Raw genomic sequence first — 22,701 nt, forward strand, 5'->3', positions numbered from 1 at the left:
CTGCCGATCACGCACCAATAATACCACAACCAACCGAAGAGCCATCTGTGGGTTGAGATTCAAAGTAGAATAGAGAGAGAAAGAGAAATACTATAATTTCGTTTGCATATCATTAAAATCATCGTCTAGTTCTTGTGCTGTCTTTCACTGAAATGCTTTCTATATTTTGTAAGTACATAAAGAATTCACTACTATATTATATTACGTTGACCTCACCAGGAGATCGAATTGATTCAGAAACTGTCCGTGTTTTAAGCTACTAGTTTGGTTTACCACTACTAACGGGGTGTTACATAATAATGGCAGCAGCGAGTATTAGTGTTATGAGCCAGCCTATAGGAACAGAAGCTCGTTTTGAAGCAGCACCAAAGAATGCTCTATCACTATACAGAGTAGCGAGGTGAACCCCCGGATTAGCAACCGGTGTGGTTGTTGGTGCGGTATAGTTGGCCCAAATCAAGGACACACTGGTAGATGCTAAATCAGCTTTGAATGCCGCCAGGGTGGGATTGCTACCGTTTAGGATTTGGAAGTCTCGATATGTCTGATCCTCTATGAATGGAGAAGTAGAAAAGCGTCAAGCCACGAATTTGGATATTTTATGTTCAAGCACATACCAAACTTTCTCCATTCAAACAATCCCCATAACTTGATTCTTGGGTATTTAGACGCAGCAGCGGCAGATAATATGGTTTGGCTCCACCATGATCGTTTGATGGCAACCTGTTTTGAAGAGACAAAAAACGCGTCAGTTTCTTGGCATTACACACAAGATCTGTGACAGCTTTTGTCTACCTCCCCATCACCAGGTGGTACAGCAACATATGGCGACGGTAGCGGCCCGTCAGCGTAGAATGTCCCACTGCATTCTGAACACTAACGGAAACAAAAGGGTCAGTTACGCTGGATCTGAATTGGAAGCAACACTGACAAAATACACACCGAGAAAGGTTTATCCCTTTTGACGCAGAACGTGTCGTAGAAATCGAAAGCGCCAAATGAATCGAAACTTCCGTCAAACCATCCGGAAGGTGCGACCACATTGTGTACGAAAGGTGCCGACGTTCCGTAAAAGTAGAGTGAGAGTCCCACTATACAAGTAACAAGTGTTTTAGCACACCAGAACAGGTCCGAACGGGAATAATGCCACTTACCCCAATCCACATATTGATCACCAGGATAGACTAAAACGAGAAGGGAAAAAATGGCTGTTGGATGCGATTTCTCACATATCACAAGCGTATTGCCAGGTCCTTACATGGTGTGTATGGATCATCAGCCATGGTAACTGCTCCATCGTTGTTCGTATCTTGTAGCTTGAAATCGGTACTGTTTGCAGCAGCGGTCTGCGCGAATTCCCCGTCCTTGACATTTGGACTCCACACAAAAGCAACGTTGGGAGCTTTGGCTTTTACGGCGGTGTAAATTCGTCTCCAGAATGGGATATATGTTGATGGTTCTAGACGTGTGTGAACGATAAGGACCAAAAATATGTAATTTGTGGCCCGTGGCTCCAAAATACTCACTTTGTCCCCATGAATACCATCCGCCATTCATTTCTGGCGCTAACCTCAGCATCACTCGTCTCCCTATTGCATTATAGTACCCCATCTGGAATGCGAGACTCTGTACATCAGCTTCCGTTATTTGATCCATGGACACCAGGAATGGGTAAATTGTTATAAATAGTATCGCGTCAGTGTTGGTTGCCTCGATGAAGCGGTATGGTATCTCGGTATTGTTTCCATCTGGGAGGATTTTTGGAATGTTTTGTGCGAATCTATGTATTTAGACCAGGGAAATTTGAATATGAAGCACGGAATTGGTACGTAATCGTGCAGGTAGCATAATATGTGACTTACTGGAAGACTGAGATGTTCTTGCCCAATCTTTGGTTTGTTGCGACACACGAGTCGTTGTGATATAGATCTTGACTGGTATCAACCTAATGTATACACGAACGTTAGGAAATGATTGAATTGTAGCTGGACAAAGATACAGATCATCTGGTAATTTGCTGAGTGTATGTGTGTGGTCTGCCAAGTTATCAAACCACCAAGGGTTCAAAACATGAATCCTGACAACCATGTGCGAGGAGCGATACGGTAACATCTTCCAGCTGCTTATCATTCCACTGCCAGCTCTCTACTTTCCACGTTGTACGTTTGACAATCTTGGTCCACACAATTGACAATTCCAAGCAGCATTTGCCAGATAATCAGCAATGACTACCACTTTACTCACCCAAACTTGAACGTATGCTCCCTTACTAGGCTCAAACATTCCTAACGCGGCCAGTGCAGGCGATGCGACTAGTATCAGAAATATCAGCAATCTAGTCAAGGACTGCGGAGTGCTCCTGCACAGTGTTTGTGAAGGCTCCATCATTAACATAAGGAGGCACAGGGACAAAGCAATGAATGGGTCAAGTTCCAGCCTCGCCCTCAAATATTACAAGGGGCCTCTCTCCGTTGCGAATTGTTATCCTCTTGCTCCGTGGTAAAGAACAAAATGTGTGGACCTTCCTGGAGGAAAAGAAAGATGTGACACAGGCGTTTCCCAGCAAGCGGCCGCTTGGGAGAAGTTGATCCATGTTGGTTCTAGGCATGATTTTCTAGTGTTTTGAGGCGAGTTTCGCGTGCCGAATAACAGTGTTGGCATTCTTTGTATAGTTGGAGAACGTTAAATGACTTTTTTTTTTTTTCATGCAAACCACACGTCTATTATATACTAACTACTACAACATAGTTTCTACTAATCTCTCCATCTCTCGTAAGACTTTCTACTCTTCTCCCCGTATAGGTATAACCATGTCAGCGAAGCTTGCCCCACTAGGGCTAAGAACGCAAGCAGTGTGTAGAGCCATCCATAGCCCATGGAGTCTACAGCTGGTTGTACGAATGCCGATCCACTACCACTTATTATGAATTGTATGGCCATTGTAGGAGCCAAGACTGAGGCTGGAGCGAAGGGGAAAATGTCAACCACATAAGTGGTCACACCTCCGAATACAAACGACATTGCAACACCCAAAAAGAATCCTCCAAGCAGGGGAATCACTATTTGTTCGAGATGGTGGTGACGGATTAGTAAACCTGAAATTTGGAGGTCTCTAATCAACCATGAAAAACATTGTAGCCTCCAAGACATGAGGCCATCCAAGAGACGTCCACTTCTGACCGACGATTCGTTTAAACTTTACCTGGATGTGCTGCATACTGGATACCCCAGCCGTACATTAGCATACCCAGCGTTGCCAACCATCCAAATTGTAGCGCACTGAGTAATCTAGATTCAGGCACAGGTTTCGTATGTTCTCCTGCCTTCTTGCGAGCCTTTTCTAATAGACGGTCTACATTGTAGCCTCTAATTACAATCATGAGAAGTTAGACGCAACATCCATGACATCTTTCGTTGCAAACACAAACATACCCTAACAGAGAACCAAGAAGCTGGCCTCCACCACTGGCCATGTAACAAGCACCTGCAGTGGTTTATGTCGCGTAAATGGCAGAGACGTATGAATTGTCAGTGACAAAAACGAGGATAAAACTTGCCTGATCCGAGCACACTGAATCCATACAACCGTATGAAATCTCGTGATAACGTGGTAGTCATCGTTACTAGACCCAAAAACGTCACGCATCGTGCAAATAGTGTAATGTAAATGGATGGATATCGAAGGAAGGCGAGTGATCCAACTGGGTTATATGAGCGTTTAGGAACTCCTGGTATGCCCCGTATTAATGCCATGGTGGTAATCTTTGGCATTGTGTCTGGGTTATAGCCGTATGGGACTAGCGTTTCGGGTAGCAGGAAGAGGAATCCGATTAATAGAGCACTTCCTACAGCGGTAAGTAGGAGGAAGGTGTTTCTCCATGAGGAGAATTGTGTGATTATAGATCCAAGTAGTGGTCTAAAGACAGCGATGCAATCAGTGGTTGCGAAGTAGATTCCTGTAACTCCTGCGAGTTCTTACCCAATTGAAGGACCCAACAGTGTACCGAGCGAAGCCCAACCAATAGCACGGCCTCGTTCATGTATAGCTGTTATTTGCAAGTTATCTGGTTAGTCCATCTAGGATGCTTTCAGAATATTCACACTCGAAAACATACCAAACAAGTCAGAAATCGTGCCGCTTCCAATGGGCAAGACACTGCTTCCCATAGCCTGCAGCGCCCTCAGAAAGAATAGGACAGATATGGAAGGAACAAAGTATGATCCGATAGTTGCAGATATAAAGATAATCATTGACACAATGTATATGCCACGTCGGCCATAAATGTCACTAGCTGTAAAAATGGGTGATCTTGGTCAGTGACGAACGGAAATCAAAGCAAGTTGCAAGTATGAAACTGTACCAGGAGATGTAAACAGTGGGATGACGCCGATAAAAGCCATGTAAACGAAAATCGTATTATTAACTTGCGTGGCCGAGGCTGAGAGATCTTGTTCTATCAGGGCTAGTGTTGGGAGATACACACTCCCGCCAAGAGGAACGAGAAAAGAACCCATTGAGACAATGAATGTTGCCAGATTCTTTTGAAATATAGAGAAACGACTGTATTTCCACTAGAAGGAGGTGTAGAATGTTAGCAACGCTTGAACGAATGCTCCAACTGAATATTAACGGCTTGCTGAAGAACAAAGTACGAGTATTGAGGGCTCGATGGACTCCTTTCCACCTGGAGCGAACAATTACGAAACCCCAGTGAACGTTAAGGGCTCGATGGAGGTTGTGGAAACTTTAAAATCCAACCAAACTCCCTCGCAAGCCGACATGCACCATCAAAATGCACAAAACGATTTGACAATGCAAGCGATACACCCTTCCTCTCTCTGTCCAAAACCCGTTGATGATCAATGCTCTCAGCTTGACAAAACTCATGGAAAATGGATGCAACCCGTTTACAACCACCACAACGACCCAATCAAGCATTACAAACAATCTAACGTAAACATACTGCACTAATATCCTTTGCCTTCTCGTCTTGCACGATGAGATCCGAGGAGGATGCTTCCAAATTCACTGACGAGGTTTCAGGGTGCTGGTTTTGGCCTATGTAGTCCAGGACGGACGACGGTCTTGGCACAGGCTCTACTGACAACTGATAGTCGACACTGAGGTCTCCCGTCCCTGGTTCTTTATGCTCCATGGCTGTGAATGACCTGGTTTTTGTGGTTTGAGAAGACGAAGGGCAAGTCACAGGTACAGCTTGCCAACTAAGGTCAAAGGCACCGCAACGTACCGGTATTGAATTAGTGATCTAGAATTTAACAATTTTGCAGAGCGATCGCGTCTGAGAATTGTCCTCTTTTCGTAAAAGTTCCCTTTTTACCATTTTACTGAAAATAGCCATGTCATCAGCTATGGAAGTTCGATTTTAACTATGAACGACATCTAATTATTCAGGTCTAGATTTTCTATTATGTCTGGAAATGTATCTGTTTTGGTTTCGTCCATTACGACGGTGTGCCTCAGGCGGATTTCCTACATGATTGGTCGAACAGGGCAAGAGACACTTAAACAACACTTCACAATTCCTGTTTACATGATCTCCATTACTTTATTCTATTGTTTGGTGATCTATACCAACGATATCACTCCATTTTTTACCATCCAGTTTAGCGACTAAATCATCTTTAATGGATGCAACAAGGCCCGGGCCTTGATATCCCAGACTTGTATAGGTCTGTACTGCAGATGCACCTGCTTTTGCAAACTTGATGGCGTCGTCAGCAGTGGATATTCCACCACACCCGATAATGGGAATGTCTTTTGGAAGCAGTTTATACATTTTCTTGACCATTGATAGAGCTAGTGGTTGTACTGGTGCTCCCGATAGTCCTCCTTGTTCGTTTACCAATTGACGGGCTGGTCGGAACAAAATATGTGTAAGAGTATGGGCAAAAAAAGGAACCACGGGATGGTGAGATTGTCGAGGAATTTCACACTGCAAACGTACGTGATTTGAGAGAGCCAGGACGTGAGATTGTAGTGTTTGATATAATTACACCGTCAATCCCCACCTTTTTGATACAATCAGCTACATCTTGCACCTCCTCATCACTCAAATCGGGAGCAATCTTTACGAGTATGGGTGGCCCCTGTTTACTGAATGAATCATCGCGAGCCTTTTTAACATCCGACAAGAGCGTTTCCAGTATCTCTCTCTTTTGAAGAGCTCGTAGTCCAGGAGTGTTTGGCGACGAGACGTTAACTACAAGATAATCTGCATATTGTCCTAGCTGCTGTACACCATCAATATAATCCTGGTTTGAATCGGCTGGTGATAGTTTGTTTTTGCCGAGGTTGATACCCAACAAGTGACCTGGTCTTAGAGATTTCGGGACTGATGTATCGGATTTAGGATGTCTATACCATCTCATACGGGCTCGTAAGTGTTCTATAACAGCGAGCATCCCCTCTGAATTAAATCCATATCGATTGATTACCGCCTGATCGTTTGGCAATCTAAACATTCTAGGTTTTGCATTCCCGTTCTGTGGTAGCGGAGTGACTGATCCAATCTCGACCATTCCAAATCCCAGATTTAACATTCCATCTATAGCCTCCCCATTCTTGTCAAATCCAGCCGCGAGTCCTATTGGGTTACTCACCAGCATCTTTTTACCAAACAGCGAAGTGGACAGACTTGGATGGTCTGCTTTCGTATCACGTGGCGATATTCCATGGTGTGCGAGCCATATGGCTAGTTTATGCGAGTCCTCGGCATCGGGGATTGCGAAATGGATGATTGGCATCCAAACATGTTTGTGAATGTTTGCTCTTGGGTCGAGAGAGTAGGATATAAAGAAAGTGCCAGCTATTATAAATGCAGCATATCGTAGTGGGGTGGTAATGGATGACAGGTCGGGAGCTCCTGATGAGGTCGATTGATGGCGTCTACTCGCTTTTATTATTGGTTGTAGTGCTGTTCGTGGGTTTATCGGTGTTGGGCTTGATAAAAGGTGCTTGCTAGACTGGCATGCCACCCCTAAAATACGGCCCCTTAATATGGCATGCATCCCTCTCTCCAGATTTCTGAATGTCCGCTGTGTGTTTTGAGATTTGAAGTGTTTTGACGCTTAACCGCAACTATCGCCACTGCTCTAAACCAGTAAAGTAGACGCGATCTCGACTTTTAAAATTCAGTGCCACTATATTACGAATATTACGAATTTACCAGAGTGAACTCTATGTAAAAGAAACGGGGCAACAGTGCTGTCTCCCTTCAGATTTAAATCACGTTCAGTTGTATTCTGAGCGAGAACTCCAGGGATCGTTGCGGCAAGAAAATAGCCTAACTAGTAACTGTCACGTTCCTGGCTCTCACTACGTCGTGCTCGCAAACAGTGTCCTAATCACCACTTTTCTGAGCGAAGCTTGCACGAGCTAAAAACCATCATCCTTCAACCTATGGACGAGCTAGACGTTTCCCGCCTGCAAGGAAGAGGCTTAGGTATATCGAGAGTTCACTAACGCGACTGCATGCCGTGGTTTCTGCAAGTTACAGTGGCCACATTTTTTCAATGACAACTAACAACACACATTCATGAATGTGCATAGAATGGGCGATGATATCTATGATACTCTATTGGATCCAAGGCAAGCTCATCGTGATCATGTCTTTCTGACGGCATCAGTTTGATGTTTTTATCACTCGTTTTCAACCACCATCTCCCTCATTCATCAGTCGCTCTCATCGGCTCATTCCAAGGATTCATCTTATTCGAAGGTATATCTGCTTGATTCTGCGTCGTTTCTTGATCTGGAGCTCAATTCTGTCGTGTTTTGCGGCGTTTGCAGTGTACTGGTTTACGATACCGTCGTGGAATACAGGACTGGGGTAAGTACTTGTAGTTCATTTGAAGATCGTAGCGGTACGCTCAACACTCTTGAAACTATATTAGGTCTGGCGGGGTCGTCATAGTGTAAGTGCCCAAGGATGGCAGGTTTGGACCAAAAGATGCTCGTAATCTGATCAGTATTTCAACCACTTCGTAGATACTGCTCATTACTGATCATTGCTCAATTCTTTGCTGCTGCATTTGCTTGGGATGCTGTAAGTGTTTGCAATGGATTAACTTCCAAGTTGCCAGAACTTCTAAACTCTAAACGTTCCACCCCTTTCCAATAAGCAAATCCATAAAAACGCATTACAAGTCATATTCAACGTCGGAGTCTTCAACTTGGGATCATTTGTCTATTCCCTGATCCAGCTTAAGCAGCTAACCGATTTGAGAACGGGACTGACTGGTAACAGTGGCAATGTGCAATACATTGACGCTGCGCTGCCAGTATTATATGCTCAGATCGCCTTCACCTTTGTCTTCTTTGTCGCTCAGAGTTACATAGCGTATTTAGTATGGCAGGAATACGGATGGAGCATATGGATGGCACATGGCGCCTCTCTGAGGAAAAGAGGTGAGAGTGCTATGTCAGAACCACATAAATCCTCTATGATTTCTAGCCATTTGATCTCACCCGTTTTTGGTTGCTCCACATAGCCACTCTACAAAGATACCACTTCTTCATCTTGTTTTTGAAGCTCAATATCTTCTTCCTACTGGGCATTGTCCTCCAGGTGTTTGTAGCTGAATATTGGCAAGCAAAGTGGAAGAACTCGACTACGTTTTCCCTCAGGACTGTTCTCATTCCAACATTGGTAAAAAAGCCAGACGAATTGACTCGACATTCGATCAGATCCGAGTTCATTCTGCTCATTAGCTCATCCTCGCTTTTCTAAACCCAGGTTATTCTGTTTCTGGGAATGATACTTTGGTATATTCTAGGATATTACTCAACGCACACACAATCACCGGTGAACTATGCTCTGATGGGTAGCTACCTCTTCTTGTGTGCTATAAACTTTGTAGCTATCGGGATCATGCTGGTACTCTTCAACACTTCCACCGACTTTGTCATAACACGGGATTTCCTGAACTTCTTTGCTGTCGTATCATGCCTGTTTTCCATCGCAACGATTGCTTGGGGCGCTTTGCTGGTGATTCTAGACTTTGAAGGCGATTGGCTCTTCTCTGTCTTGAGAGGGTTAGATTACTCGAGAACCCCAACAAGCTTTGTTCGGGTGGATCCTGAGAAACGGGATGGAGTATCGGTGGAGTTGAAACGAAGCAGGACTGTATTAGATTGATAGCACCCAGCGATATCTTTATTTCAGTAACAGTAATAAGACAAGTAAACATATAATTAAAAGATAGCACAGTCTGTATTGTACTACTTCTTACAAGACAAATCAAAGTGATTTTTCTCTATTTCATTTGGAAGGTTTGATAAATATCAAACGCTTGATTCTTTGGAGGATCAACAGTACTATGTAACGAGTGCTCTTGAACCGCAGCAGGGTTTCTGAGAAACGAGATGGAATGAAAACGTACAAGCTATCTTTATTGCAACAGTAATAATCAGAGTCAGAAATTACAATGGCACAGACCACACAGAAGCGACAAACCATTCCCATCGCTCATTTTGCCTGGGCCGCCCTCCATTGGAAGGCGAGCGACAACACATAAAGAATCACGAAGGTGAAGGCAAAGATAAATATGATGATGCCTGCTATGAGAGTGAACAAAGCTCGTCCAAGCACCAGAGTTCCCGCAAACATGAAGACTACAGGATGCATGATCAGGATATGAATTGCAGCATCCTGACCATGCAACACTTACAGAATACATGACCATGAGGAAAATAAAGAGGATAAAGCAACGAGACAATCCAAATTGGTCGCCAGCCCAATTCCAGAACAGTCAGCCCAAAAGCTACCAGACTAGAAAGTAGAGAAATCAGCGTGAGTCCTAGCAGCAGTATGAAGGTCAAACCGGACGTACGTCATGAGGAGCCCCAACATGAAATTCTGAAATGAACCTCCTTGAAACGCCCAAGCAAACGACATTCCACTGTATATGAACAGCAGTAAAGCTATCAAGACGTGTAAGATCTTGAGTGATAGAGCTGGGAACTGAGATACCAGCTCTCCTCCCAGGATGTTCGTGCTGGCAAAAAGAGAGGTGCGTAAGCTTGCCGGATCTCTTTGCAGATTTTGGCGTACTTGATTCACCTGTAGTACCCAACGATGGCTATAGAAGGAGCGTCATATTCATCGTCAGGAGAAATAAAGAGGCTATCTCTTTGGTTGTTTGGCATTTGCACAGAGTTTGGACACTTGAGAGTTTTTAGATATTACAACCACTGGGCACGAGGCAGATAGTTGATTGATCCACTTGGAGTTTGGCAAAGAATGCTTTCAAGAGCTAACAATTCCAGGAGTTTCAAAGTTGTTCCAAAGCGAGCTTGCACAACTCGAATGGTTGACGACTGAGTGAGATGCAATTGGCAAACAGGATTAAATACACGTGAATTCCGATTAAAATACAAAGAAAAGAAGATGTTGGCTCCTGCCTTGGTTTGGTTCACGTGCTGCCTCCAAAAGCTTCACACAGCTTGCTCTTACAGATTCGCTGATAACCCAGACTAGACTTATAACTTTGTCGGCTAGAGTCACGTAGATTACAGAACCAGTCAACACAGAGAGTACTGCTTGCTTCTATCTGTTGTCTATGACTTAGCTTGGATTAGAAAATTGGAAACGAACGAGCTCAATCGATTTGTTGCAAGATGTCTGGCGCTGGACAGGCCAAGAAGAAGCAAAAGACGACTAGCATCAATACTAATCCTCCGAAACTGGATGACGACTTTCAATGGTGAGTTATCTCGTGTTTTCGACGTGGTTTAAACCTTGCAGAATACTCAACATTTGGCCTCTGTTTTGGGAAACGTGATTCTTGAGTTTCATGATTCTTCTTACTGATACGCCTTTTATATATACCTAGTCCAATATGTAGAGAAATCATCACTGAAGCATTCATGACTAAATGTGGGCATTCTTTTTGGTATGGCATGGCATTCAGCTTTTTAAAGTTTGGTTTGCTGAGCTTGGATTTAGAGAAACTCTGTCCGTTTCGTTACCCACATTTTGAACCAGTCTGGGTTTGCCATTTACTCTGATCGCTTACTTTTTTCTTGGTTCAAACCATTCAGCTATTCGTGCTTGTCAAAGCACTTGGAATACAAAAAAGATTGCCCAACATGTCGAAACAGTTTGAACAAGGACCAGATATTTCCAAACTTTTTGTGTACGTGGATCCATTTGACTGTCAACATTCCTCCGTTTGCCATACGGATCTTGCTCAGTTTTTTGCCCGTACTTAGTGAGCAAGCTAATTGAAAAGCATCTTGCTGGTACTCGAAACATGATTGGATCGTCGTCTCCAGCTGCTACGAAATCATTACGTGGAACACTAGCTCCTACTGCAGAATCGCATTGGAGTGTTAACGGTGAGCTAAAAAAAATCGCTACTGCATCAGGCCAAATGCATGAACTCACCATGCACTACTGTATCACTTCCGTTCAGATATCAACAACATCCTCTCGTCACTTCTTGATCGTAAACGCCAACTGGAAACAACTCAGAAAGAAATCGAACTGGAACTCGTATCTGAGTTCTTGAAAAAGGCCAAACAGGTCAAGGAAGATGAATTAACTCGAGTTACCAGAGAATTGGAAATCATTCAAACTGACTTGGATGTCGTGTCGACTCAATATAGTAGCACGTCGTTTCGTCGTCCTGATGCTCTGTCAGCAATGCCAATGTCAAGTGGTGGGAGTATTGGTAGTAATGGTGAGGTGGCACAGGTTCCTGATGGTTCTGGTGATGCTATTGTTGCTGATGCTGATGGAAGGACGAGGAGGAAAAGACGACATTCTGTATGTATTATGATGTCCTTTACTGTCGTGTTTGCTGGATCCCATCGTTGATCTGACACTCGTTCGATCATATAGGATATTGACGACAATGAAGATGAGTCGGAGACTGCATCTGTAGCATCATATCCGACCGACACCACTCCAAATCGTATTGGAATTGATTTGGAATCATCGACGAGTACGTTGAAGCTTGCCAAAAAGCAAAAGGAGAGAGTCTTTCGTCACTTTGATGAGCTGGTACATACGTACTTTGATTCCAGGATGGCGAATTTACCAACTTGTGAGTTAGTCGTGTTACGACGTTCATACACCCTTTCAATTTTTTGCTACCATCGATTGACCTTTGCTCGGTCCAACGCTAAATCTGACACACTCTCATGTAGCTGTAAATAAAAAATCAAAAGACTTGACACCATTATCTCGCTTCAGCACAGACTTATATAATTTTTCTCGACCGTCCCGTCTCACAGTCCTAGCCAAAATATATTACGCCGACAACTTCCATAATCCAGGTTCAGCTATTGTATCATCCATCGATTATGATCGAGACGATGAATTCTTTGCAACAGCTGGGGTCTTGAAACGAATCAAGATTTTCGAGTTTGCCAGTATCGTGTCTGATTATCGAGACACTGTATCTTCTCGAGATCACGTCAATGACCAAACAGATGAACGAAGGAGGTCAAGAGCCGGGTTTATAACTTCTGCAAGTAATAATAGCAGTCCGAGTTCGAGTAGTCATACTGCTACGAGTCCACGAGCACGAGGTTTGTTGGGATCTACAACTGTTGACGATGGTGTGAGTCGATTACGACGTGTGCTGAGTCGTATAGCGCCTAGAAATCCAGGCGGAGGTGGTAATGATGATCAGGATGATATTGCTGGTGGAGCTAGTAGTACGGCTGCAGCAGAAGATGATGATCAACAGCAAGCTGCAGCTATAGAAACAGACAATAGTAGTGCTGTAGATGATGAAGAGGAAGATGATGACGATGACGATGGTGCTTCAGGAAGTAGTAGAAGGCCGGCTAGACCGTCGCAACCGGCGGCGTTTGCTGTAGAGGATGAAGATGATGATGACGTAGACCTGGATCGTAATGATGGGCTTGATAATGTTCCGCGGTATCCTGTTCGAGAGGTTGCTTGTAGGTCTAAGATCAGGTATAATGCTTATCCACAAGGTTCCTTTTTTGCGCATCATATTGCCCCCAAACTACAATATCTTACATACCCTACCACAATAGTTGCCTATCATGGAACTCCTACATCAAAGCACAACTAGCCTCATCAGATTATGAAGGTCTAGTGAGTCTCTGGGATGTCCAAAATGGATCACTGCTGACATCTTATGATGAACATGAGAAACGAACATGGTCGTGTGATTTCTCACGAGTAGATCCAACTCGACTTGCGTCAGGTGGTGATGATTCTAGAATCAAGATATGGAGTACCAATCAGGCTCGTAGTGTAATGACTATTGATTCCAAGGCTAATATCTGTGCTGTGAAATTCAATCCTGAGGTTGGACATCAGTTGGCTTTTGGTAGTGCAGGTATGTGCTATAAAATTGGTGACTGTTTTGCGAGTAAGGAGTGCGATGACAGCCGGAGGTGGCGCTTCTTGCTTCTGTATTTCATTTTTTTTGCATGCGTTTCTAAATCAAACTCGAAATCAAAAGTCCGAGTTCTCATCGTCCTTCTATTTTAGATCACAATATACATTATTATGACTTGAGGAACACAGCTCAAGCCTTGTATGTATTCAAGGGTCATCGAAAGGCAGTATCCTATGTGAAATTCCCACATCGAGATACCATGCTGACAGCATCAACAGACTGCACACTTCGATTATGGTCCCTCTCTCAAGTCGGAATCTCATCTCAGCCGTCTATGGGTCCTCCCTCGTATCTATCAAACACGACCCGTCATCCGGGAACATCAGCAGCCTCTGCACCACCTCCATCTAGCTTACTAGTGCCGCCCATGACCAGCAGTAATAGCAACTCGATGGGACCAACAGGAATCCTCAATGATCCATCAATGTCAAATCTTAAACACATTCCAGGAATCCCAGCCGGTTTAGATCCGTTACCGCCTGGATGTATACGGGCGTTCGTTGGACATACCAATGAAAAGAATTTTGTGGGGCTGTCTGTGAACAGTGATTCACAGTTTGTAGCGTGTGGGTCGGAGACGAATTCAGTGTTTGTGTATTGGTTGCATGTTGGATCACCTGTTGTGGTGTACAAGTTTGGAAATGGGGTTGATCCTGTTACGGTGAGTTTTAAACGTCTGTTGATCGAGTGTTGAATGCATTTGGACTGCAAAAACAGTATTCCGTCTGACCTATTATATTTGCAAGAATTTTTTGATGCTCACACTAATTTCTTTCTCACAATAGGGAGAAGAATTGGCAGATGAAGATCCCGCACAATTTGTGTCATCAGTTGCGTATCGTCGAACACATCCCAATGTGTTGATTGCAGCAAATTCACAAGGACGTGTAAAGGTCCTTGAAATGGTGTAGAAACGGTTTGATTCCTTTAAAACTCATTAAATAAGCATTTCTTTGTACACATAACACGTAAAAGTCAAGTTCACGTATACAGTCTTTTTTTTCGTGACGTCAGTGATCAATCGCACCAAGACACAAGCTTCTCGTTTAAGCTCACAACACAAACCCAACAAGCTTTGAGAGCAAACATGCTGAAGACACCCTCAAACACGACATCGGCTCAAGCAGCTCATCAGCCGCTATTACCGCAAATACCGTCTCTATCATCCATTACAACGACACAATCTACTTCCAACACCGTGACAGCTACTCAAATGGGCAAGAGGAAACGCAAGCTGGAAAAGCAGAGTCTAGACTATATAGGGAAGAGTATGCTCGCAGGTGGAATAGCTGGCTGTGCGGCTAAAACCGTCATTGCTCCATTGGATCGAGTCAAGATACTCTTTCAGACTGCAAATCCGCATTTTGAACGGTATGCTGGTAAGTTGGAATCGGGAGATTAGATTGTCATTGTTGGAGTTAGAGTAGTGTTGTCTACTGGTGTTCACCTTTGGAGTGGGAGGGGTTGATTTTGGTTCACAATCATCGATTGCTGGTTACACTTTGCATGAGCTTGCACTGAACTTGCTCTAAAGCTGCTTGTATCAACTTTATCTGTAGGATCGATGAGAGGAGCAGGCCAAGCAATGCGCGAAATTGTCCGCAACAACGGGTATCTTGCACTCTTCCAAGGCCATTCAGCAACCCTATTACGAATCTTCCCCTACGCCGCCGTGAAATACATGGCATACGAGCAATACAAGGCAATACTAATGCCAACACCAGCCGATAAATCCCACATCCGTAACATGATTGCCGGCAGTATGGCTGGCGTCACTTCTGTATTTGTATCCTACCCACTAGATCTGCTACGAGTCCGATTAGCCTTCCAGTCTTCATCGCAACGAACCAGTATAGTGGACACCATGTCGAGTATATACCATGAACCAAACCCGTTTTTTAGATGGAAGATGCTTGGTGGGGTTTCGAATTTCTATAGAGGGTTTTTCCCAACAGTGTATGGAATGATACCGTATGCGGGTGTGAGTTTCTTGACGTACGAGTCGCTCAAGACGTGGTGTATGGACTCGGTTATAGGACCATGGGCTGTTATAAACTGGGACGAGTTCAATAATCAGCCAAAGGAAAACACGAATGGGGCCGAGTATGTTAAGCCGCAGCTGCGAGTATGGGCATACCTGTCGTCTGGTGCTTTGAGTGGGATGGTGGCTCAAGCTAGTAGTTATCCATTAGAGGTTATTAGACGAAATATGCAGGTTGATGGTGTCAGACATACTGCTGAGGCTCGTAGTAATAGTGGTAATCGCATACCGAGTAGTAGTAGCAGTAGTGCAAGTATAAATAGGACGACACTGCAAACTGCCAAGTGGATTTATGCTAGGAAGGGTATACCTGGCTTCTTTGTTGGACTGTCGATTGGCTTTGTCAAAGTTGGGCCCATGTTTGCTGTTAGCTTTTACGTGTATGAGTACATGAAGCACATGCTGGACATTGATTAAATAAGAGTAGAGTAATTCGGAAGTGGACTATGTCTGGGGAATCTGTAAGTTGATATAATAGTATTATCATCGATTATTCTTTTAGATGGTTTGTCAATATATATAAGTGATTTGAACGTGACTGGTCGTTATGAAAGCGTAATTCAATTTCTATGATCTTTTCGAGTTCTACTTGGACGTGAGTTTTAGTGTTTGGTCAGTCGCCGTTCTTCGTATTTGCACAAAACATACAAAGAGACAAGCAAACATGGCCCATATCTCAAAGAAGAGGAAGGTGAGTATCCGCTAACGATAATGCATGCCATTTCATTACGATTAGCTGTCTCGTGGGAAGTTGTTTGAAGCTGGAGGTCAGAATTGTAACAGAGATGTTGACAGAGTGGACGCAATGACATTGATCAAGCAGACAAGGGTCAAAGAGTAGATTTATGGATGTCTAGGATATGGATTTATATGAATCTGCCCACTTTTGCTCTGCATCGCCTTGATTTCAGATGGATGGATGGGGATGTCCTTGTCAACATTTGGTCACCCATTTGCACTACAGACATATTCAAACAACTGGAAGGGACAGACACCAACTTAGCAACGCCAATATTCCCAATATCCCCAAAATCACATCTTTGATCAAATTACTGACTGTCTTCTCCATCACAAACAACTAGTTCGTCGCAGACGGTGTCTTCTACGCAGAACTCAACGAATTCCTCACCCGTGAACTCGCAGAAGAAGGATACTCTGGTGTAGAAGTCCGAGTAACTCCATCTCGTACCGAAATCATTATAAGAGCTACCCAAACCCAAAAAGTCCTGGGTGAAAAGGGACGACGAATCCGTGAATTAACATCTGTAGTATCAAAGAGATTCAACTTCCCTGATGGCACTGTTGAATTGTATGCTGAGAGAATTCAGTCTCGTGGTTTGTCTGCTATTGCTCAGGCCGAGTCTTTGAAGTTTAAGCTGATTCAAGGGTGAGTAATTCTGTTTCGAGATTTGGGAGTGGAGCAGATGATATGACGAGAAAATCATCGGTTAACTGATGACCAGTATCATAACGTCGTCAGTTGTTTTTGTCGTTGCCTAGCGCAAACTGCAACTCGTTTAATTAATCGCTTTCTTCTCAAACACAGATTGGCAGTCCGTCGTGCTTGCTACGGTGTGGTCCGCTTCATCATGGAAGCCGGTGCCAAAGGTTGTGAAGTTGTCGTATCAGGAAAATTACGTGGTGCTCGTGCAAAATCAATGAAGTTCATTGATGGATTTATGGTCCACTCTGGTCGTCCAGCTGTAGACTTTATTGATTACGCTGTCAGACACGTCTTATTGCGTCAAGGTAAACATTTCGCAAATGATGACTATGATGTCTCTTGTTTTTTTGGCACCTGCATCGCGTTGATAAGTTTTCTAAATTTCTTATTTCTTAATAGGTGTATTGGGTATCAAGGTCAAGATCATGTTGGATTCTGACCCTACCGGAAAGACCGGTCCACAAAAACCACTACCAGATAATGTCACCATTCTTGAACCAAAAGATGAAGAACCACCACGTGTTGTTGCTCCAGTCGTTCCAGTGGCACCAGCGCCAGTAGTAGAGCAAATGTAGTAGTAGTAGGAAATTCTATTACCGCACAAACAACGACCTTGTATTTTTCGCAAAACACATATTGGTGCAAAATAATACTCGTTTCTTGTTTGCTTATGAGGTGTCTCACAGGAAGGACCCCATTTGTTTTCACAATCACATAGGTGGAGACATATGGTATTCGACAGCACTGGTCCTTGCTTTGTTGTCCTTTCATCAAGCCAAAACATGAAGATAAATGTCAGTAAGTTCAATACCAAAAGCAGTAATTGCGACGGTATCCTCGGTGAATGCGATACCGTGGATACTGCATTACCAGGTATACTAGTCTATCTTGTTTGAGATTGGCCCTCTCGGTCTGTATATTATAAACTTCACTTGTTTCAAAGTTTAGAGCTTGCTGGAACTGGCTGCAGATAACTTGCAAATAGCGACGTAGTGGCGCGCGATGCCGGGTGGCCTCTCGGTTGCCTTCCTTCTTGACTGGGACTTCGGACTGCCCGTCTATGTGGGAGTTGTGATGGACTGAGTTTGAAGTATGCCGACAAGAGTTGACGAGCAACCAAGCGCTTCAAGGCCTGTAAAAGATTTCTTACCGCTCCGATGCTATGTAGAGCATCACTATTTGCTGGTCCTGTGTGTTGTTTAGCTGTATTGGACGTACTAAGCCAAACTGTTAACTGTTGGCGAAAGTATTTTGAAGAGCTCTGCGCCTTTGCTCTCAAAGCAGATGCTTTTCGACCTTTCACTATCTCACCATGCACGGAGCTTCCATTGCTATGCTTTTCTCCAGCAGAATTACGGAGTTGGCAGTGTGATGACAATGTAGATGTTTTTCGACGACTCTGTGAACCAGCTGTAGTATTACTTCTAACTTGCGCCGTGTACTTCGACGGTATATATGCAATATATCAAGAATTTTACCTTTGTTCTCTCTCGAAATCATCTATTTGTTGAGCTTTGCTGCTCAAAACCATTTACAACAAGCATCCACTTATAAGCTCGTCTTTAAGGCAAAACGCACGTTAGCGAAGGACTACTATAACATGCTAGGATTTATTAGGTCAGTTATCTCCAGTCTAGGCCGTGCCTTTATCCTCAAGACTCCCGAAATCCAACAAGAAAAAGACGACGAAGGTTACCCATCATCAATTATGCCAACTCCAGTATTGGAACTAAAGAAACTCGATAATATTACATGGACTACCCGCATCATACCCGAAATCTACTCCAAAATCGACAAGAAACAACCTACATCAGCAGCATCTGGCAAACCACATCGAAACATCACCAACAACGGTCGTCGTCTCTCTGCCATTATAATCAAACCTGGCCAACTCATGAAATACAAATATTTGAAAGCTTTCACTGCTGCTAATCCAACTATGGTCCAAGTCTCCGTCACCAATACCAACAATACTACTACAACTACTACTGCTACCAACAACACTACTTCTACCACTACGACCGATGCAACTACCAGTACCGTCTTGCCTTCAGTCGAAAACAATACAATCTTCCCCTTCAGCCAATTATTCAACTTTGTCGCCTGCCGAAACCGCTGCAAGAAACAAGCCGCACCCAAAGGATGTCAAGCTGATGATGTTAGTGATTATAGTGCTGATAGTGATGATGAAGAAGAAAAGGAATATGCTACTACAAGCTGGGTACGACAACAGCGAAAATTCAAAGGAAATTAAATTACTGCTAAACATGTAAGCAATCAACATTATTAACCTTGCAATTCTCATCCTTCCGCACAGAAGTACTAACACACACTCTCTTTCTCTTCATCCTTTAGAAATTCGTCCGATATACTCCAGACACAAAGCGACAATTTCGACTCGGCTCCCGGCTCTCCATCAAGACTAGACGTGGCATCAAGCTCGCATAAGGACGGTCTTGTTTGCCAGTACTCGATGGGACAGCTCTCATTCAAACGGGCCTCAACCAAACAAATCAAAACAGTAACAATTGTAAGTAGCATTTTGGAAATCGCGTATACAATGAGTCGCTACACAATAGCTTGTATGAATGCCCCAAAAAATAAACCAAACACTTTTGCAAAATGGAAACTTTGCGTCAGACTCCTTATGGCAAACATGGAACATGGAATCCTTCAAGACTAGATATATGCAAAACAAGTATTATTTTAAAATTTAGAGACTAGAGGAAGCAGCGCCAGCAGCACCACGTCGTTCGTTACGTTCAGCTGGTGTCAATAGACTCATCTCTCTAGCCAGCAAAACTAGAGTTCCGGAATTATCAAAGCATTCAACATCAGTCTCGAATCGTCCGTTTATCAGATGCCGGCATTTAACGACTACGAATGATGAGTGATGAGGTTGAGAGTCAGCGGTACAGTTTAACACCAAAAGACAGTGACGGAGCGAGAGCAGAACCAGCAAGAGGGTGTAATATTGAACTACCTTGCCGTATGTAACCATCAACTGGGCGAGCTCGATACTGTATCGTCAACTCCATAGTGGCAGCCCTGCATTCATCAGTATTCGTCATTAGATATTCAGTCAGATAGCGTTCAAAGTTCACCACTTACCAAGCAGCACCACCACTAAGTCGCCTTCCATACTTATGTACAGGACTCGGATAGTAATCGCTGGCAAATGTCAAAAATTTAGCATCTGGAGGTGCATTGTCTACACTTCGAATGGCCCCAATATGATCAGCTCTACTATGCACAGGCTCATCACCGGACCCTCTAAACGGTACAGGAGGAGACTGTTCTGCATCAACAAGAGTGTTGATATACCTCCTAATCAGTGGATCTTCGGTCGTGTACTTGGGCAGCGGTATCATGTTTGATAATGATGGTCGAGTAGTTTCGTCCATAATTTTCGTAGCACCGCTCTCTTTACTCAGATCTCCGAAGGACATTGTGGCGAATAAGCTTGTTGGTGTGTCTCCTTTTGCATCCTCTTGCTTTAGTTCCAGATTTGCGGTAGAGACGGTTCGTCCACTGCCAGAGAAGAGAGAGTGAATAAGCACTGTAAGAGATTCCAAGTTCTAGAAAGGCACTTCCAACCTCTTAAGAAGAGTGATGTGTATTGTGCACTCTTTACCAGCAATCGGACTCCGTAAGAAGATAAAATGGGCCGAGAGGACGTCAGGATGCTTTTCTCTAAAGAACTGAGTGGCTGGCATTGTACACGTTGCGTAAATTCAATATACATGACGTTCTTGACAAAATCGATCACAAACGAATCAATTCCAAAGCTCACCTGCATCAACCATGACAGATGCAGAATATCCTCCAGAGGGTACAGCGCCAGATCTCCACTAATAATGCACGAAGGCATTAGACAACGTGCTGCTTCAACATCAAAACCCTCACATTGTAAGCTCAAGTTCAAAAGCCAGACAGGAATTTACCTCGTTGTGTAGTTTGCCTCGGTAAGTAGCTCCGTCCTTGGACCTGTTTAACAGAATTGTAGTCGTCGCATCATCAAAAGTCCCCATCCTCCTCCTTTGCTAACTCTTATATTTTTACAAACCCAGCACTGCAGGTGCAAAACATCCGACATACTTCCACGTTGGGAACGATGGGCACAACATACAGATCTCCAATATCATGGGCTCAAGCAAAGAAACACACTTCTTTATTCGATTCAGACTCGGATTCTGACGTGGAGATCAACATTGGTCCCTGCGCCAATGCCATTGACTACCATAACCAGCACATCATATCACACTGTATACCAGAACATAAGGATCGGGAGCTCAAGGACTTGCCCGACGAACTCATATTACAAATCATGGAATCCATGGCTGGACGGGAACTGATACGATTATCTGCAACCTGCCGTCGTTTTCAGTACGCTGCTGCTGAAGTCTTGTTGCCAGGAATCACTTTATTTCCTACAGATATCCCTGATAATGGAACAATACCCAGCAATTCCACTGATACCAGTGACGTGGAGTGTGCGTTGCCACAACGATTAGCTAGAATTAGGCACGTCGCTCTTGTGGGACTGTCTAATGACAAGATGGAAGTCCTTTCAAAGCATTTACGACGGATCGAGGCTCTAATCATTGACGGCAAACGAGACAACAGGTTGGACGCACGTGGCATCCAAAGCGTGTTACAAGCTGGTGATGTCGCGCTGGAGATACTAGGACTGTATGATTGCAGTTCAATAGATGCTGAGGTTGTACGTGATATTGCCTCTTGTGCAAGGCTTACTGTGCTTGATCTCGATGGGTAAAGCTATTCACTCTTACCTGTTTACTGTTTGACGTTTTTAGCTGACAACACTAATTTTGCTGGATATCAGATTGTTTTGGCTTGAGGATTGGACTGCTAATGTATTAGCTCTGGCTCACTTACCTCTCAAATTTTTGGCTGTATCTGGTGCTAATCTTCATGAGGGTTTAGCTGGTCGTAAGTGTGCTAACGACACATTTAAAGATCACACAAGCCATTTGAACAGTTTTTGTCATCAATATTAGTGGTATCATCAAGTGCTAAAACTTTGCAATCCCTATCTGTCGCTCAATGCTCAAACCAGGAATATCCGCTGCTAAACGCCGTCTCACAATGCAAGTCGCTACGAGACTTACGACTTAATGGAGCAGAGCTCTCACAATATGCATGGAGTAAATTCTTTAAATTCTCGACTCAAAATTTACGCCGACTCGCACTCGTGGGAGCGCGAGAGTTGCAAAATCAGACAATCCAGAACTGGGCAAGTAGTGGGCTAGCTTCTGACATTGAATTCTTGGATCTGGATGATTGTTGCTGTCTAATGGATCAGTGTCTGTTTACCATTTTTCAGTCTTGTCGTAATTTGGTAAGTGTACTGTTTGGCTGCGCAATCTACGACAAAAAAAAGCCGAACCACAGTTTTCCATGATACCATCATATAGGCTCAACTGTCACTCGCCTATGTCCCAGAAATGACGGCAGGATGCCTCTTAAAAGCCTCAGACCTTGGCCTGTTAGATCAACTACGAATCCTCAACATACCCTTCAACAGACAACTACGACCGGACGAGATTTGTGAATTCTCTCATGCCAGACCATCCTCAGCTATCATCTTTGATCATCGAACAGTCATGAAATCTAGACGTATATATAGAGATGTTGATGAGTGGGATAATCGGAGAGAGTTTCTCAAAGGCATTGCTTATTTGCCTGGACCATTACGTGATGATGGTATTAGCAATGGGTTTGCTATGTTTGCTGAGAGTGTCGCGTATGATGCAAAGTAGATCTGGTTGTATTTTTGCTTGTTGCATGT

General features: G+C 43.8%; 6 protein-coding genes across 6 annotated transcripts; 4 read left to right on the forward strand and 2 right to left on the reverse strand.

Moving 5' to 3' along the window:
- Positions 1–289: 289 nt before the first annotated feature.
- On the reverse strand, positions 290–5,156 carry SmJEL517_g02902 (mannan endo-1,4-beta-mannosidase; the record flags this gene model as incomplete). Its single annotated transcript, XM_031168830.1, has 17 exons — positions 290–552; positions 618–723; positions 796–876; positions 943–1,091; positions 1,155–1,184; positions 1,259–1,459; positions 1,527–1,780; positions 1,863–1,945; positions 2,245–2,312; positions 2,787–3,059; positions 3,203–3,366; positions 3,433–3,484; positions 3,573–3,916; positions 3,980–4,064; positions 4,116–4,292; positions 4,362–4,572; positions 4,965–5,156. The coding sequence occupies 17 exons, from the start codon at positions 5,154–5,156 to the stop codon at positions 290–292; spliced, it is 2,733 nt and encodes a 910-aa protein (XP_031025191.1).
- Positions 5,157–5,567: 411 nt separating this feature from the next.
- Positions 5,568–7,029, reverse strand: SmJEL517_g02903 (dihydroorotate dehydrogenase (quinone); the record flags this gene model as incomplete). The annotated part of the gene is made up of 2 exons (XM_031168831.1): positions 5,568–5,875; positions 5,967–7,029. 2 exons carry the CDS (start codon positions 7,027–7,029, stop codon positions 5,568–5,570), a joined length of 1,371 nt encoding a protein of 456 aa, XP_031025192.1.
- A 542-nt stretch (positions 7,030–7,571) lies between these two features.
- SmJEL517_g02904 (uncharacterized protein) lies at positions 7,572–9,158 on the forward strand (the record flags this gene model as incomplete). Its single annotated transcript, XM_031168832.1, has 8 exons — positions 7,572–7,620; positions 7,698–7,739; positions 7,811–7,850; positions 7,915–7,935; positions 8,009–8,066; positions 8,143–8,428; positions 8,512–8,669; positions 8,757–9,158. The coding sequence occupies 8 exons, from the start codon at positions 7,572–7,574 to the stop codon at positions 9,156–9,158; spliced, it is 1,056 nt and encodes a 351-aa protein (XP_031025193.1).
- A 1,481-nt stretch (positions 9,159–10,639) lies between these two features.
- SmJEL517_g02905 (uncharacterized protein) lies at positions 10,640–14,315 on the forward strand (the record flags this gene model as incomplete). Its single annotated transcript, XM_031168833.1, has 9 exons — positions 10,640–10,725; positions 10,855–10,898; positions 11,234–11,359; positions 11,437–11,789; positions 11,865–12,069; positions 12,173–12,950; positions 13,034–13,341; positions 13,497–14,065; positions 14,190–14,315. The coding sequence occupies 9 exons, from the start codon at positions 10,640–10,642 to the stop codon at positions 14,313–14,315; spliced, it is 2,595 nt and encodes an 864-aa protein (XP_031025194.1).
- Positions 14,316–14,491: 176 nt separating this feature from the next.
- SmJEL517_g02906 (uncharacterized protein) lies at positions 14,492–15,862 on the forward strand (the record flags this gene model as incomplete). The annotated part of the gene is made up of 2 exons (XM_031168834.1): positions 14,492–14,783; positions 14,964–15,862. 2 exons carry the CDS (start codon positions 14,492–14,494, stop codon positions 15,860–15,862), a joined length of 1,191 nt encoding a protein of 396 aa, XP_031025244.1.
- Positions 15,863–16,109: 247 nt separating this feature from the next.
- SmJEL517_g02907 (uncharacterized protein) lies at positions 16,110–17,464 on the forward strand (the record flags this gene model as incomplete). Its single annotated transcript, XM_031168835.1, has 4 exons — positions 16,110–16,136; positions 16,528–16,832; positions 16,992–17,194; positions 17,289–17,464. The coding sequence occupies 4 exons, from the start codon at positions 16,110–16,112 to the stop codon at positions 17,462–17,464; spliced, it is 711 nt and encodes a 236-aa protein (XP_031025245.1).
- Positions 17,465–22,701: the final 5,237 nt, after the last annotated feature.

This window comes from Synchytrium microbalum, assembly GCF_006535985.1.
Source record: "Synchytrium microbalum strain JEL517 chromosome Unknown SmJEL517_scf0013, whole genome shotgun sequence".
In the NCBI taxonomy this organism is placed as follows: domain Eukaryota; kingdom Fungi; phylum Chytridiomycota; class Chytridiomycetes; order Synchytriales; family Synchytriaceae; genus Synchytrium; species Synchytrium microbalum.